We start from the raw sequence: 12,934 nt of genomic DNA on the forward strand, positions 1-12,934 counted from the left end.
GTGAAGGGGGAAGAGGGAGGAGCAGAGGGTGGAGGGGGAGCAGAGGGAAAGGGGGGGAGCTCAGTCTGGGAAGGCCTCTTGGAGGAGGTGAGCTCTCAGGAGGGCTTTGAAGAGGGGAAGAAAGTTGGTTTGGCAGACGTGAGGAGGGAGGGCATTCCAGGACAGTGGTAGGATGTGGGCCAGAGGTCAATGGTGGGATATGCCTGAACGGGGGACAGTGAGGAGGTGAGCGGCAGAGGAGCAGAGTGTACGGGGTGGGGAGTAGAAAGAGAGAAGGGAGGTGAGGTAGGAGGGGGCAAGGTGATGGAGAGCTTTGAAGCCAAGAGTGAGGAGTTTTTGTTTTGTGTGGAGGTTGACAGGCAACTACTGGAGGTTTTTAAGGAGGGGAGTGACATGCCCAGAGCATTTGATTCTCTTGCATCTACCGCAGTACTTTGTACAGTGCTTGACAAATAGTAAGCATTTAACAGATACTATTATTATCATCAAGGCACAGTAAGTAGGTTGGTATCAGAGGAGAGATGTATGAGGAATGGAGTGTAACAGGAGAAGAATGGGAAGAAGTAGTGGAAAGAGAGCCGAGTGCCTAAGAGTCAAGGGTCAGTAGTTTATGCTTAATGCAGACATCAGTCAATCAATCTGTGGTATTTACTGAGCACTCACTGGGGGCAGAGCAGCATACTAAGAGCTTGGAAGAGAAAAATCAAATACAATAGGTAGATTCAATACTTGCCCACAAGGAGCTTAGAGTCTAGAGGGACTGTGAAGTGAAATTAAATAGAAGTGGAGGAAAATGATTGTTGGAAAAGCAAAGTGAAAGTACATCTCTGAGATTTGCAAACCATTTGCTATTTCTGTCTTACCTGGTTCCATAACTCAGAAAAGCCAACATCTTTTTTTATTTAGAAGTGGTTAGGATCTAGTGCTTACTGAGGAGGCTGACAGGCTGGAAAACTGGGTTATATTTGTTTTTTTTTAATGGTATAAGTGGTCACTGTGCCAGGCACTGCACAAGCACCGGGGTAGATACAAGCTAATTAGGTTGGATGCAGTTTACATCCCACATGTGGCTCACAGTCTTTATCCCCATTTTATAGATGAGGTAACTGAGGCACAAAGAAGTGACATGTTCAAGGTCACACAGCAATTGAGTGGTGGAGTTGGTATTAGAACTCAGGTCCTTCTGACCCCCAGCCCATGCTCTATCCACTGAGCATATTGCTTTCCTGCCTGTCCCTAACTCACAAGGTGTCCTTGAACTGCACGGACCCAGTTTCTCTGGGCATAAGATGGGATAAAAATAATTGCAGGATAATGAGAAGTAAAACACTCTCAGCCCATTCGGGAAGAATCCCATTTGTCCAGATGCAGCTAAGTCATGTTCAACTTTTCTGTGTCCTAAAAATTTACATAGGAATTTTACTTTGTTTTAAAAATAGGTCTTCTTTAAAACATTTATCAGAGCCATGACATTCAGGGGAAGTCATGGAAGGTAAATTATAGACTCCCATATCTAATATCCATTAAAACAATAATCTCAACTGTTACATATGCATATCATTAAGAATATTTACATTTAAGCAGGGCCTTTGTGGAAAAACTACTGAAAGACAAATTATATTTTCAGAAATGCTTTCCTGATTTTCAAAAGTACAAAGGCATCCAGGTTAAACAACCTAGGGGAGTATTAAATCAATCTAGTGAAATAATTTAAAGTATGAAAATGATATAATAATAATAATAATAATGATAATGTTGGTATTTGTTAAGCGCTTACTATGTGCCGTGCACTGTTCTAAGCGCTGGGGTAGACACAGGGGAATCAGGTTGTCCCACGTGGGGCTCACAGTCTTAATCCCCATTTTACAGATGAGGTAACTGAGGCACCGAGAAGTTAAGTGACTTGCCCACAGTCACACAGCTGACAAGTGGCCGAGCCGGGATTCAAACCCATGACCTCTGACTCCAAAGCCCGTGCTCTTTCCACTGAGCCACGCTGCTTCTCTACTGAAACAAACTCATATATACACTGCTCCTTTAAGATTTAGAGTTTCCTCATTTAATCTAAAAGGTTAAAGATGGGAAAAGGTGAGTAAAGAGAAATTGCATTTAGGAAAGAATGAAATGGAAACAGAACAGTGGGTACCCTGTGTTGTTGTTTTTTTAATCGCACTGAATACAACCTGATTTCACACAGGTGGGGATCTCCCTTGGAGCTTGCAAGCTCCCCCATCTAGAAATCTGCCCCTTTCCACATGAGGTGAATCTGGAATGGGTAAAGGGGTCTTTCTTTCACATAGATGTACTAAAAAGATTAACACTGCAATGACAAAGGCAGAGTCAGGATTAATCAATCAGTGATATTTATTGAGCGCTTACTGTGTGCAGACCACTTGGGTGAGTACAACGCAACAGAATCGAGCTGCTGAGCGCTGCTGGCAAAAGTCCAAGCACCAAGCCGACCTCACACACTTCAAATTTATCCTTTCCTGCCTTAACTCTGCCCTCTCCTCCGTCAGGCAAAACTTCTTCTCCTCCCTCATCGACACCCATGCCCATCACCCCCGCCAATTGTTCCGGACCTTTAACTCTCTCCTTAGGCCCCCTGTTCCTCCCCCTCCCCCATCTCTCACCCCCAATGATCTGGCCACCTATTTCCTCACGAAAATCAACACAATCAGGTCTGAGCTCCCCAAAGTCACCCCTCCGCCTCTCCCCTCCCCCCCACCAACCCTCTCCCCTACTTTCCCCTCCTTCCCTGCAGTATCCTCAGAGGAGATCTCCTCCCTCCTCGCAAGTGCCACCCCCTCCACCTGCGCCTCGGACCCCATTCCCTCTCACCTTCTTATAACCATCGCCCCTGCCCTCCTCCCTTCCTTAACTTCTATTTTTAACCACTCAATCTCCAAGGGCTCCTTCCCCTCTGCCTTCAAACATGCCCATGTCTCCCCCATCCTAAAAAAACCCGCTCTTGACCCCACTTCCCCCTCCAGTTATCGCCCTATCTCCCTACTACCCTTCCTTTCCAAAATCCTAGAACGAGTTGTCTACAATCGCTGCTTAGAATTCCTTAACTCCCATTCTCTCCTGGAGCCCCTCCAATCTGGCTTCCGTCTCCTCCACTCTACCGAGACTGCTCTCTCTAAGGTCACCCATGACCTCCTTCTGGCTCCTACTCCATTCTAATCCTCCTTGACCTCTCTGCTGCCTTTGACACTGTCGACCATCTCCTCCTCCTCCAAACCTTATCTCACCTTGGCTTCATGGACTCCGTCCTCTCCTGGTTCTCCTCTTACCTCTCTGGCTGGTCATTCTCGGTCTCCTTCACTGGTGCCTCCTCCCCCTCCCATCCTTTAACTGTTGGAGTTCCTCAAGGGTCAGTTCTTGGCCCTCTTCTGTTTTCCATTTACACTCACTCCCTTGGTGAACTCATTCGCCCTCACGGCTTTGACTACCATCTCTACGCAGATGACACGCAGATCTACATCTCCGCCCCTGTCCTCTCCCCCTCCCTTCAGGCTCGCATCTCCTCCTGCCTCCAGGATGTCTCCACCTGGATGTCGGCCCGCCACCTAAAACTCAACATGAGCAAGACTGAGCTCCTCATCTTCCCTCCCAAACCCGGTCCTCTCCCAGACTTCCCTATCACCGTGGATGGCACGACCATCCTTCCCGTCTCTGAGGCCCGCAATCTCGGTGTCATCCTTGACTCGTCTCTCTCGTTCACCCCACACATCCTATCCGTTACCGAGACCTGCCGGTTTCACCTTTACAATATCGCCAAGATCCACCCTTTCCTCTCCACCCAAACAGCTACCTTACTGCCACGGGCTCTCGTTATATCCCGGCTAGACTACTGTGTCAGCCTTCTCTCTGACCTCCCTTCCTCCTCTCTTGCCCCGCTCCAGTCTATTCTTCACTCCGCTGCCCGGCTCATCTTCCTGCAGAAACGATCTGGGCACGTCACTCCCCTTCTTAAACAACTCCAGTGGTTGCCTATCGACCTCTGCTCCAAACAAAAACTCCTCACTCTAGGCTTCAAGGCTCTACATCACCTTGCCCCTTCCTACCTCTCCTCCCTTCTCTCTTTCTACCGCCCACCCCGCACACTCCACTCCTCCACTGCCCACCTTCTCACCGTCCCTCGGGTCTCATCTATCCCGCCGTCGATCCCTGGGCCACGTCCTCCCGCGGTCCTGGAACGCCCTCCCTCCTCACCTCCGCCAAACTGATTCTCTTCCCCTCTTCAAAACCCTACTTTTCATTCATTCAATAGTATTTATTGAGCGCTTACTATGTGCAGAGCACTGTACTAAGCGCTTGGGATGAACAAGTCGGCAACAGATAGAGACAGTCCCTGCCGTTTGACGGGCTTACAGTCTAATCGGGGGAGACGGACAGACAAGAACAATGGCACTAAACAGCGTCAAGGGGAAGAACATCTCGTAAAAACAATGGCAAATAAATAGAATCAAGGCACACTGTACACTGTACTCCACCTCTCCCTTCCCATCCCCACAGCACTGTACTTGTCCGCTCAACTGTATATATTTTCGTTACCCTATTTATTTTGTTAATGAAATGTACATCGCCTTGATTCTATTTAGTTGCCATTATTTTCACAAGATGTTCTTCCCCTTGACTCTATTTATTGCCATTGTTCTTGTCTGTCCATCTCCCCCGATTAGACTGTAAGCTGGTCAAACGGCAGGGACTGTCTCTATCTGTTGCTGACTTGTTCATTCCAAGCGCTTAGTACAGTGCTCTGCACATAGTAAGCGCTCAATAAATACTATTGAATGAATGAATAAAGGGGTCTTTCTTTCACACAGATTTACTAAAAAGATTAACACTGCAATGACGAAGGCAGAGCCAGGATTAATCAATCAGCGATATTTATTGAGCGCTTACAGTGTGCAGACCACTTGGGTGAGTACAACACAACAGAATTGGTAGACGTGTTCCCTGACCATCAAGAGCTTACAGTCTAGATGGTGTGACTGAAGTTTAGCAAATTGTGAAGGGAAGAGGCAGACTGCTGTTCACTACATCCCAGGACTGGAAGGTAGGCGGTCAAAACAAACATTTCTTTATTTGGTGAAGTTATAAACATATGGAATACGTAAGCACAGGCAGTTGTACAAGATGAAAACAACAATAGGTTCAAGCAGCTTTTGGAAAAATTCATAGGTCACTGAAGGGAAAGCTAAGGTTGTAGACAGAAAATCATTAGACGTCAGAAATCTCAAGGAGGGTTAACTCCAAACCAGGATGAATTGATTATAGAGGAATAAAAACAAAAATCAATCTAATGTATTTACCGAACCCCTAATTGTGTGCAGAACATGGTACAAAGTAATGTTTAGGAAAGTACAATAGTTATCAGGCATGATCCCAGCCCTCAAGGAGTTTACTACTTAGCAGGGAAAAAAGATACTAGAATAATTATAAAGAAAGAAAGTGTATATTTGAGTGAGTGTTTAAATAGGCTACATATAAAAGTGCTACAGGTGACACTGTAGGAAAATCAAAGATGTTAGACAGTAGAAAGAGCATAGTACTGGGAGTCAGAAGATCCAGCTTCTGGTCTCAGCTTTGACACTGGCCTATGTGGACTTGGGGAAATCACAACCTCTGGGCCTCAGTTTCCTTATCCGTAACATGGGTTGATAGATTGTGAGCCAATCTGATAACCTTGAGTCTATGCCAGTGCTAAGCACATACATATAAATATACTAAGTTATAAGCAGTCAATGGTTTTATACAGCTGGAGTGAAGCAGAGCTCCTCAGAGGCTGCTGAAGTCAATGTAAGGGGTTGTAAGGGCTGAAGGTGAGAACCAGACCTAGAGATTATGGGCTTGATCCCTCAATACTTCTGAAGTGGTCCAGACTCTCCACCAACTCCCCCACCTTGCATAAATCTGCTCACTTCACCTGCTTGTCTTATGCTGTCGAATCATCTCCGACCCATAGTGACGCCACAGACACATCTCTCCCAAAACTCCCCACCTCTATCTGCAATCATTCTGGTAGTGATCCATAACTTTCTTGGTAAAAATACAGAAGTGGTTTACCACTGCCTTCTTATGCGCAGTAAACTTGAGTCTCCACCCTCGACTCTCTCCCTTGCTACTGCTGCCCAGCACAAGTGACTTTTGACTTGTAGCAGATTGCCTTCCACTTGCTAGCCAATGCCCAAACTAGGAATGGAATGGATATGCCTCTGCTTGACTCTCCCTCCTGAAGTCGAGACTGGTAGAGTACTGGAAACTCTCCAGGTGCGATCCTGAGAGGAGACTTCACCTCCTACTCTCCAAGGGAAGCAGCGCGGCCTAGTAGATAAAGCATGGGTCTGGGAGTCAGAAGGACCAGGATTCTAATCCTGGCTCGCCACTTATCTGCTGTGTGACCTTTGGGCAAGTCATTTCACTTCTCTGTGTTTTAGTTACCTCATCTGTAATGTGGGAATTAATGCTATGAGGCCCATGTGGGATATGGACTGTGGGTTCAACCTGATGATCTTATATCTACCCCAGTGCTTAGTACAGTGCCTGGCACTATAATAGCACTTATCAAATACGATAAAAAACCCTGCTCTCCTCATTCCACTAATAAGACCTCACTCTCCACTCTGAAGCTTCTATTATTATTGTATTTGTTAAGGGCTTACTATGTGGGAAGCACTGTTCTGAGTACTGGGGTAAGTACAAGTTAATCACATTGGACACAGCCCCCATCCCTATTTGAGGCTCACAGTCTACTCCCATTTTACAGTTGAGGAAACTGAGGAGCAGAAAAGTTAAGTGACTTCCCAAGCTCTCAAAGCAAGCCATGGACAGAGCTGGGATTAGAACCCAGGTCCTCTGACTCCTAGGCCTGTGCTCTTCCTATTAAGCCATATTGCATCCCCTTGCTCACTCTTGCTATGGCTTGGAATTTCTATATTATGTCAGAATCTAGCATTCCTGAAAGCCTACCTCCTCCAACTTGCCTTCTCCAATTAATTCCCAGAATCCCATCATATATACCTGTCAGTCATCTCTAGACCTTATGTACTCACATATACTCATCCTCAGCACTTATGTACATATGCTTATTCAATTGTACACTCAAGCATTTATTTTGATTACTCTATAAATACTTTTATGTGCGCCTCCCCATTAGAGCATATGGTCCTTGTGGCTTGAGAATATGTCACTGCTTGTTTGCCCTTTCTGAGAGTGCTTAATGCAGTTTACTACTGCATTATAGGATTTTGGGAGCGATCTTAATGTTTCAGAAAGGGTGGTTACAAACACAAACTTTGGAGCCTGATGCTGGTACCATCTCAAGGAGGGATGTGGGAGGAATGTTTAGAGTACTCAACTCAGAAGTAAAATATCAGCTGCTCCTTCTCAGCTCAAACTTTAGCCCCAAGAAGACATTAGTATGGCATTCTGAAGGAGGAAATGGGGATGGATAGTTAAAACAGCGTGGCTCAGTGGAAAGAGCACGGGCTTTGGAGTCAGGGCTCATGAGTTCGAATCCCAGCTCTGCCACTTGTTGGCTGTGTGACTGTGGGCAAGTCACTTCACTTCTCTGCGCCTCAGTTCCCTCATCTGTAAAATGGGGATTAAGACTGTGAGCCCCACGTGGGACAACCTGATTCCCCTATGTCTACCCCAGCGCTTAGAACAGTGCTCAGCACATAGTAAGCGCTTAACAAATACCAACATTATTATTATTATTATTAACAGGGAAACAAACCCTTTCTGGCATTTGTATTTGCCTGGGAGACCCAGGACAGAGAGGACGCTGTTATCCCCATCCCACACTGCCTTCTTGGGCTAATGTTTTCTTTAATGAAACTGGTCAAATCAGGGAGCTTCCCTGACGTGCCTTTTGGGCAGCAACCAGCCAGCACTCACAATTAGCAACACAAAGCCGTAACCTAGTGTCCTGATAAAGCCGCCCTGAACAGTTCTGTTAAGCCCCGCAGCCTTTGTCAAATCAAAACATCAAACGGTGCCATCTGAAGAATACATCAGTACCACAACTAGCGTGGCCCAAGAGTAAAACACAAACAATGTCGTTCTGATGCTCAAGGACTAACAGCATCCTGCCGTTCAGGGAGGCTGGGGTCCTAAATCTTAGAAAGCATCATTGGATTTCAGCTGATAAATGCAGCAGGCAGGAACCTGGGGCATTTTGGTATAAGCCATTGCTCTGTATTTAATGCTTCCCTGGTTAAAGTTTTATCAGGTGTTGAAGACAGCAGGAGACCATAAAACAAATTTGAAATCTTCTCTCAGAACAAGCTCAAATGCCTTTCCCATGTGGACTACTGAGATATGATAATTTTTCTAGAGAATGCACAGAATATTTTCCTTTGTATAGTCATAACCATCAAATAAACTCAAGGCTGTCCAAAATCTGGCTATAAATCAAAAATGCTTTTTTTCAGCTGGTGCCATTATGGACTTGTGGATGCCCTGAAAATCTCCCTAGTTCTGTGATTGAATTTCTATTTGAAAACAACCAATCCCTGTAGGGAAAAGGCAGTGTAAAACTTTAAACCTTAAACTCCTCCATTCTTTTGACACTTATACCTGTCTTTATGGATCTGTCTTCAAAATTACTTTGCTCAGCTGATGGTGTGGAGATGCAGAGGAGTAGGGGAGGACCAATCCACCTCTCTTGGCATCTGGAAGGAAGACAAATTCCTTAGGTTTCCTTTCCTGTTTCCAGGAATGCCTGTGCAGAGGAAGAATATCTTAATAATAATGATAATAATACTAACACTAATAGTGGTATTTGTTAAATGCTTACTATGAGTACTGTGCTAAGCACTAGAATAAATACAGTTCAATCAGATCAGTCCCTTACAATCTCTTTCTTATATAGCTACGATTGTTCAATGTTCCGAGCACAGTGAACAAGTCAGGAAAATCCTTGATTCCCAGGTTGGTGATGGTTTAATAGAAACTACAACAGGGATGGAGTTTTTAGATTCCCAATCCTGTCCTTACACAAACCAATTCATAGTTGACACATGAATAATGGCAATACCACCAGAGGCCCTTGGCGAAAATCATTTTCCATTTTTACCCTCTGTTTGAGTGATGATTTGTCCCCATTATGCTTTCTGGAAGTTAGGTAAAAAAAAATACTCCCCTTTCCATATGTCCCCATACTTCTCTTGCTGTACCCTGAAGGCATAGTCAAATGTGAAAGGAGATGGTTGCTTGAATGGATACACTATGGAGGGCTGCATGTTTGAATGCAGTGAGCATGCAAACTTTTCCTTTGGTTCTGGTCTAGGAAGTTTAGAAGCAGAAGAAGATGGCAACACATGGCAAAGGACAAATCTTGAGAGGGAAGTTGCTCCTGGCAATGGAGCTTCAAATAATAATAATATTAATATGGGTATTTGTTAAGCAATTACTATGTGCCACACACTGTACTAAGCGCTGGAATAATAAGAAGGGTATTTGGTAAACACTATGTGTCAGACACTGTACTACGCACTGAGCTGGATACAAATCGGGTTGGTCACAGTCTGTATCCTATATGGGGCTCACAGTCTAAATCCCCATTCTATAGATGAGGTAACTGAGGCACAGAGAAATGAAGTGACTTGCCCAAAGTCACCTGGCTTTCAAGTGGCAGAGTAGAACCCATGACCTTCTGACTCCCAGGCCTGTGCTCTATCCACTACGCCAGTTCAATCTGTTGGGACCATTGGAAAATTCTGAGGTGTTGGGCTCCAGCAGGCACAGGGCACTGATCTCTGCCCACCTGGGATGGCTGGCGGCTTGGAGACGTCCTTATTTTGGAGAGGCCAAGGATGCCAGAGAAGAGTCCTAGGTGAGGAGGGAACTTGTTGGGAGAGGCCAATGGAAGAAGGGCAATCACATTCTTATCAATCAATCAATGGTATTTACTGAGCATTTACTTTGTGCAGAGCACTGTATTAAGTGCTTGGGAGAGTATAATTCAGATGGAAAGCATGATTCCTGCCTTCCAGGAGCGGCTTATAGTCTAATGGTTTTATAAGAGGGAAAAAATATGAAAGCTAGATCAACTACACCTGCCAATCATTCAAACAGCGGGGATTCAATCTGGATCTCCACATTTTAGCCAGGGTTAATTAATTAGGCTCTACTGTGAAGCAAGGAAGAAGTAGCTGGGAGGTAAGACATCCATTCTGAATCTCCCTATTTGGCATTTTAGCAATTATCCTTGCCTTTTAGCATGCGACAATTGTTAACGTCTCCAGAGGGGTCTTGCACATAACATTTTCCACAAGATAGACTCTCCCTAACTTGCTGGGTTGGGTCGCTGCATCACCACGGAGATGGCAAGATTCAGAGTGCTCCAAATCTAACATTTTATTACACTTCTTCAGTCCACCATTGTTGTTTAAGGTCAAACCTATCATTCAATCACCTCCATAGCACTGAACTACTAAACTGGAGCTCTGGAGAATCTCTTTCTTAAAAAGCATTCAGTGGTTTCCAGACTGGTTGGTTTTTTTTTTACTGGTTTTTTTTCTCTAAAATGCATTCTTCATCTTAATTAGTAGTGTTGGACAGAGCACAGGTCTGGGAGTCAGAGGACCTGGGTTCTAATCCCAGCCCGCCACTTGCCTGCTATGTGGACCTGGGCAAGTTACTTAACTCAGCTGTGTCTCATTTTCCTTATCTGTAATAATCCCTATGCTACCTCTGATTTAGACAGTGAGTCCCATGTGGGACAGGGAATGCTTACACTGTATCTACCCCAGAATTTGGTACAATCCTTGGCACATAGAAAAGCACTTAAATGCCACAATTATTATTATTATTATTACAATTGCTGGCAACATATATTAAAAAGCACTCTGGGTACAAGATATCCCGGGTCACTCTCCTGAATGATAGAAGAATTACTCTGCTAACAGGACCCCAAACGCTGGGTTAATGCTATCACTGCACCCTGCCCTGGATACACACATTCAAACATGCTTATGTCTGTTTCTCAAGCACTGTCCTTGATGTCAATCCACTCTTGGTAGAATTTGTCTATTTCAACAGGATGGTGGGAAAATCAATCAGGGGCTAACTTGAAGATAACCTGGTAAAATGGTCAAATTGTCTTCGGATGCAATGTAAATTGAGTTGGTTTAGGAACGTTCATACAGAAATCAGAACACATAGAGACACACAAAGAAGGGATGACTTTCCAGGGTTATAGCAAGAGTCCATATATCTTGCTCTTGACTCTTCTTGACTCGCCAGGCCACCCAGAAAGGACTCCCCTGTGAGGCAAAAGGAGAATCCGATTAGTCAAGATTTCTTGGCAGAGTTGAAAAGGGACCAGAGTTTAGGGAAGTTCCCCGGAAAATGAAGTGCTAGTGAGAAGAAGCCAGCTTACTTTCGTCTGCAGGATAAAATCTACTTTCTCTGAAACAGAAAAAGTCTGGGGTTCCATTATGTGCCCTTCCTCCCAAAGGGTCCTCTTGCCCATTGAATAATTATAATAATCATGGTATTTGTTAAGCACTTACTATGTGCCACACACTGTACTAAGCACTGGGGTGGATACAAGCAAATCTGACTGGACAGAGTCCTTGTCCCATGTGGGGCTCACAGTCTCAATCCTCATTTTACAGAGAGGTAACTGAGGCACAGAGAAGTGAAGTGACTTGCCCAAACTCACAGTAAGCCTGATTTAGAACCTAGGACCTTCTGATTCCCAGGCCCGTGCTCTATCGACTGTGCCATGCTGCTTCTCCTCCTGTAGCTGAAGAATATGCTCCTTCTAGACTATAATCTTGTTGTAGGCAAGGAACGAGTCTACCAACTCTATCATAGTGTAGTTTTCCAAACGCTTAGTTCAGTGCTCTATTTATTTTATTTTGTTAATGAACTGTACATCGCCTTGATTCTATTTAGTTGCCATTGTTTTTACGAGATGTTCTTCCCCTTGACGCTGTTTATTGCCATTGTTCTTGTCTGTCCGTCTCCCCCAATTAGATTGTAAGCCTGTCAAACGGCAGGGACTGTCTCTATCTGTTGCCGACTTGTTCATCCCAAGCGCTTAGTACAGTGCTCTGCACATAGTAAGCGCTCAATAAATACTATTGAATGAATGCTCTGCACGCAGTAAGCATTCAATAAATGCAACCGACTGGGGACCTGCCTCAGGTGATCCTGTCAACCAGGGGCCCAGCAGTCCCTCACTGGTTTGTTGTGCCACTTCCCACTTGGAAAGAACCCAACTCATTTTTCATTGGTTCCTCTGAAACCTAATGTTCAATCATCATTGGTCTGTACCAGTACAGATGGGAATGATGGGAAGAGGGCCAGACCTAAAAAAAAAACAGGTCAGGGACATCTGTGAAAAAGGTAGTAGAAGGGCCAAGAAGTTGGGCTAGGAGTCCCAGAAGCAGTATCAGATCTGTCTGCTCTGGTGAGTCCAAGAAGGAGGAGTAGCAGTGTGGCCAAGTGGAAAGAACACGGGCCTGGGAGTTAGAGGACCTGGGTTCTAATCCCAGGTCTGCCACTTGCCTGCTGTGTGACCTTGAAGTCACTTAACTTCTCTGTGCCTGCAAAATGGGGGCTCAATACTTGTTCTCTCTCTTACTCAGATTGCGAGCCCCATGTGGATCTGATTACTTTATATCTATCCAGAGTTTAAAACAGTGCTTTAAAACAGTAAGTGCTTAGCAAATACCATAATTTAATAATAATTATTATTATGACTAAGAAGCAATAGAGACTGGGTGTGCAGCACTACTATACCTACTATATCCCTAGTCAGATGCTGTTGATGTAGACAGACGGTAGGAATCAACTACCACTGACTGAGGCAAGAGGGAGGCTTGTCTCCAGTTCAGCTTTCTTACTTTCAGCCTTCGGTGTCTCAAGTCCTCTGTCCCGACTGTGAGAGAGTCCAGAGCTGAAAAAAACA

At 44.9% G+C, this 12,934-nt stretch overlaps 1 protein-coding gene and 1 non-coding gene across 5 annotated transcripts in view; both read right to left on the reverse strand.

Annotated features, from left to right (window-relative positions):
• Positions 1 to 6,159: 6,159 nt before the first annotated feature.
• LOC114810552 lies at positions 6,160 to 6,297 on the reverse strand. Its single transcript, XR_003758248.1, has one exon. It is a non-coding gene; the product is annotated as a small nucleolar RNA SNORA7 (small nucleolar RNA).
• Positions 6,298 to 10,763: 4,466 nt separating this feature from the next.
• The window catches only part of TRIM44 (tripartite motif containing 44), a 97,978-nt gene continuing 95,807 nt past the window's right edge, over positions 10,764 to 12,934 (reverse strand). For 3 of the 4 annotated variants that reach the window (XM_029059051.1, XM_029059045.1, XM_029059043.1), the window contains one exon: positions 11,195 to 11,279. Coding sequence is in view for 1 of the 4 variants with exons in the window: in XM_029059044.1 (XP_028914877.1) it covers positions 11,210 to 11,279 (70 nt within the window). In the remaining 3 variants the exon portion in view is untranslated. Of the gene's footprint in view, positions 11,280 to 12,934 lie in introns of all 4 variants that reach the window. The other variant, XM_029059044.1, reaches the window with a different exon arrangement.

Source organism: Ornithorhynchus anatinus, chromosome 3 (genome assembly GCF_004115215.2).
Source record: "Ornithorhynchus anatinus isolate Pmale09 chromosome 3, mOrnAna1.pri.v4, whole genome shotgun sequence".
NCBI classification, from domain to species: domain Eukaryota; kingdom Metazoa; phylum Chordata; class Mammalia; order Monotremata; family Ornithorhynchidae; genus Ornithorhynchus; species Ornithorhynchus anatinus.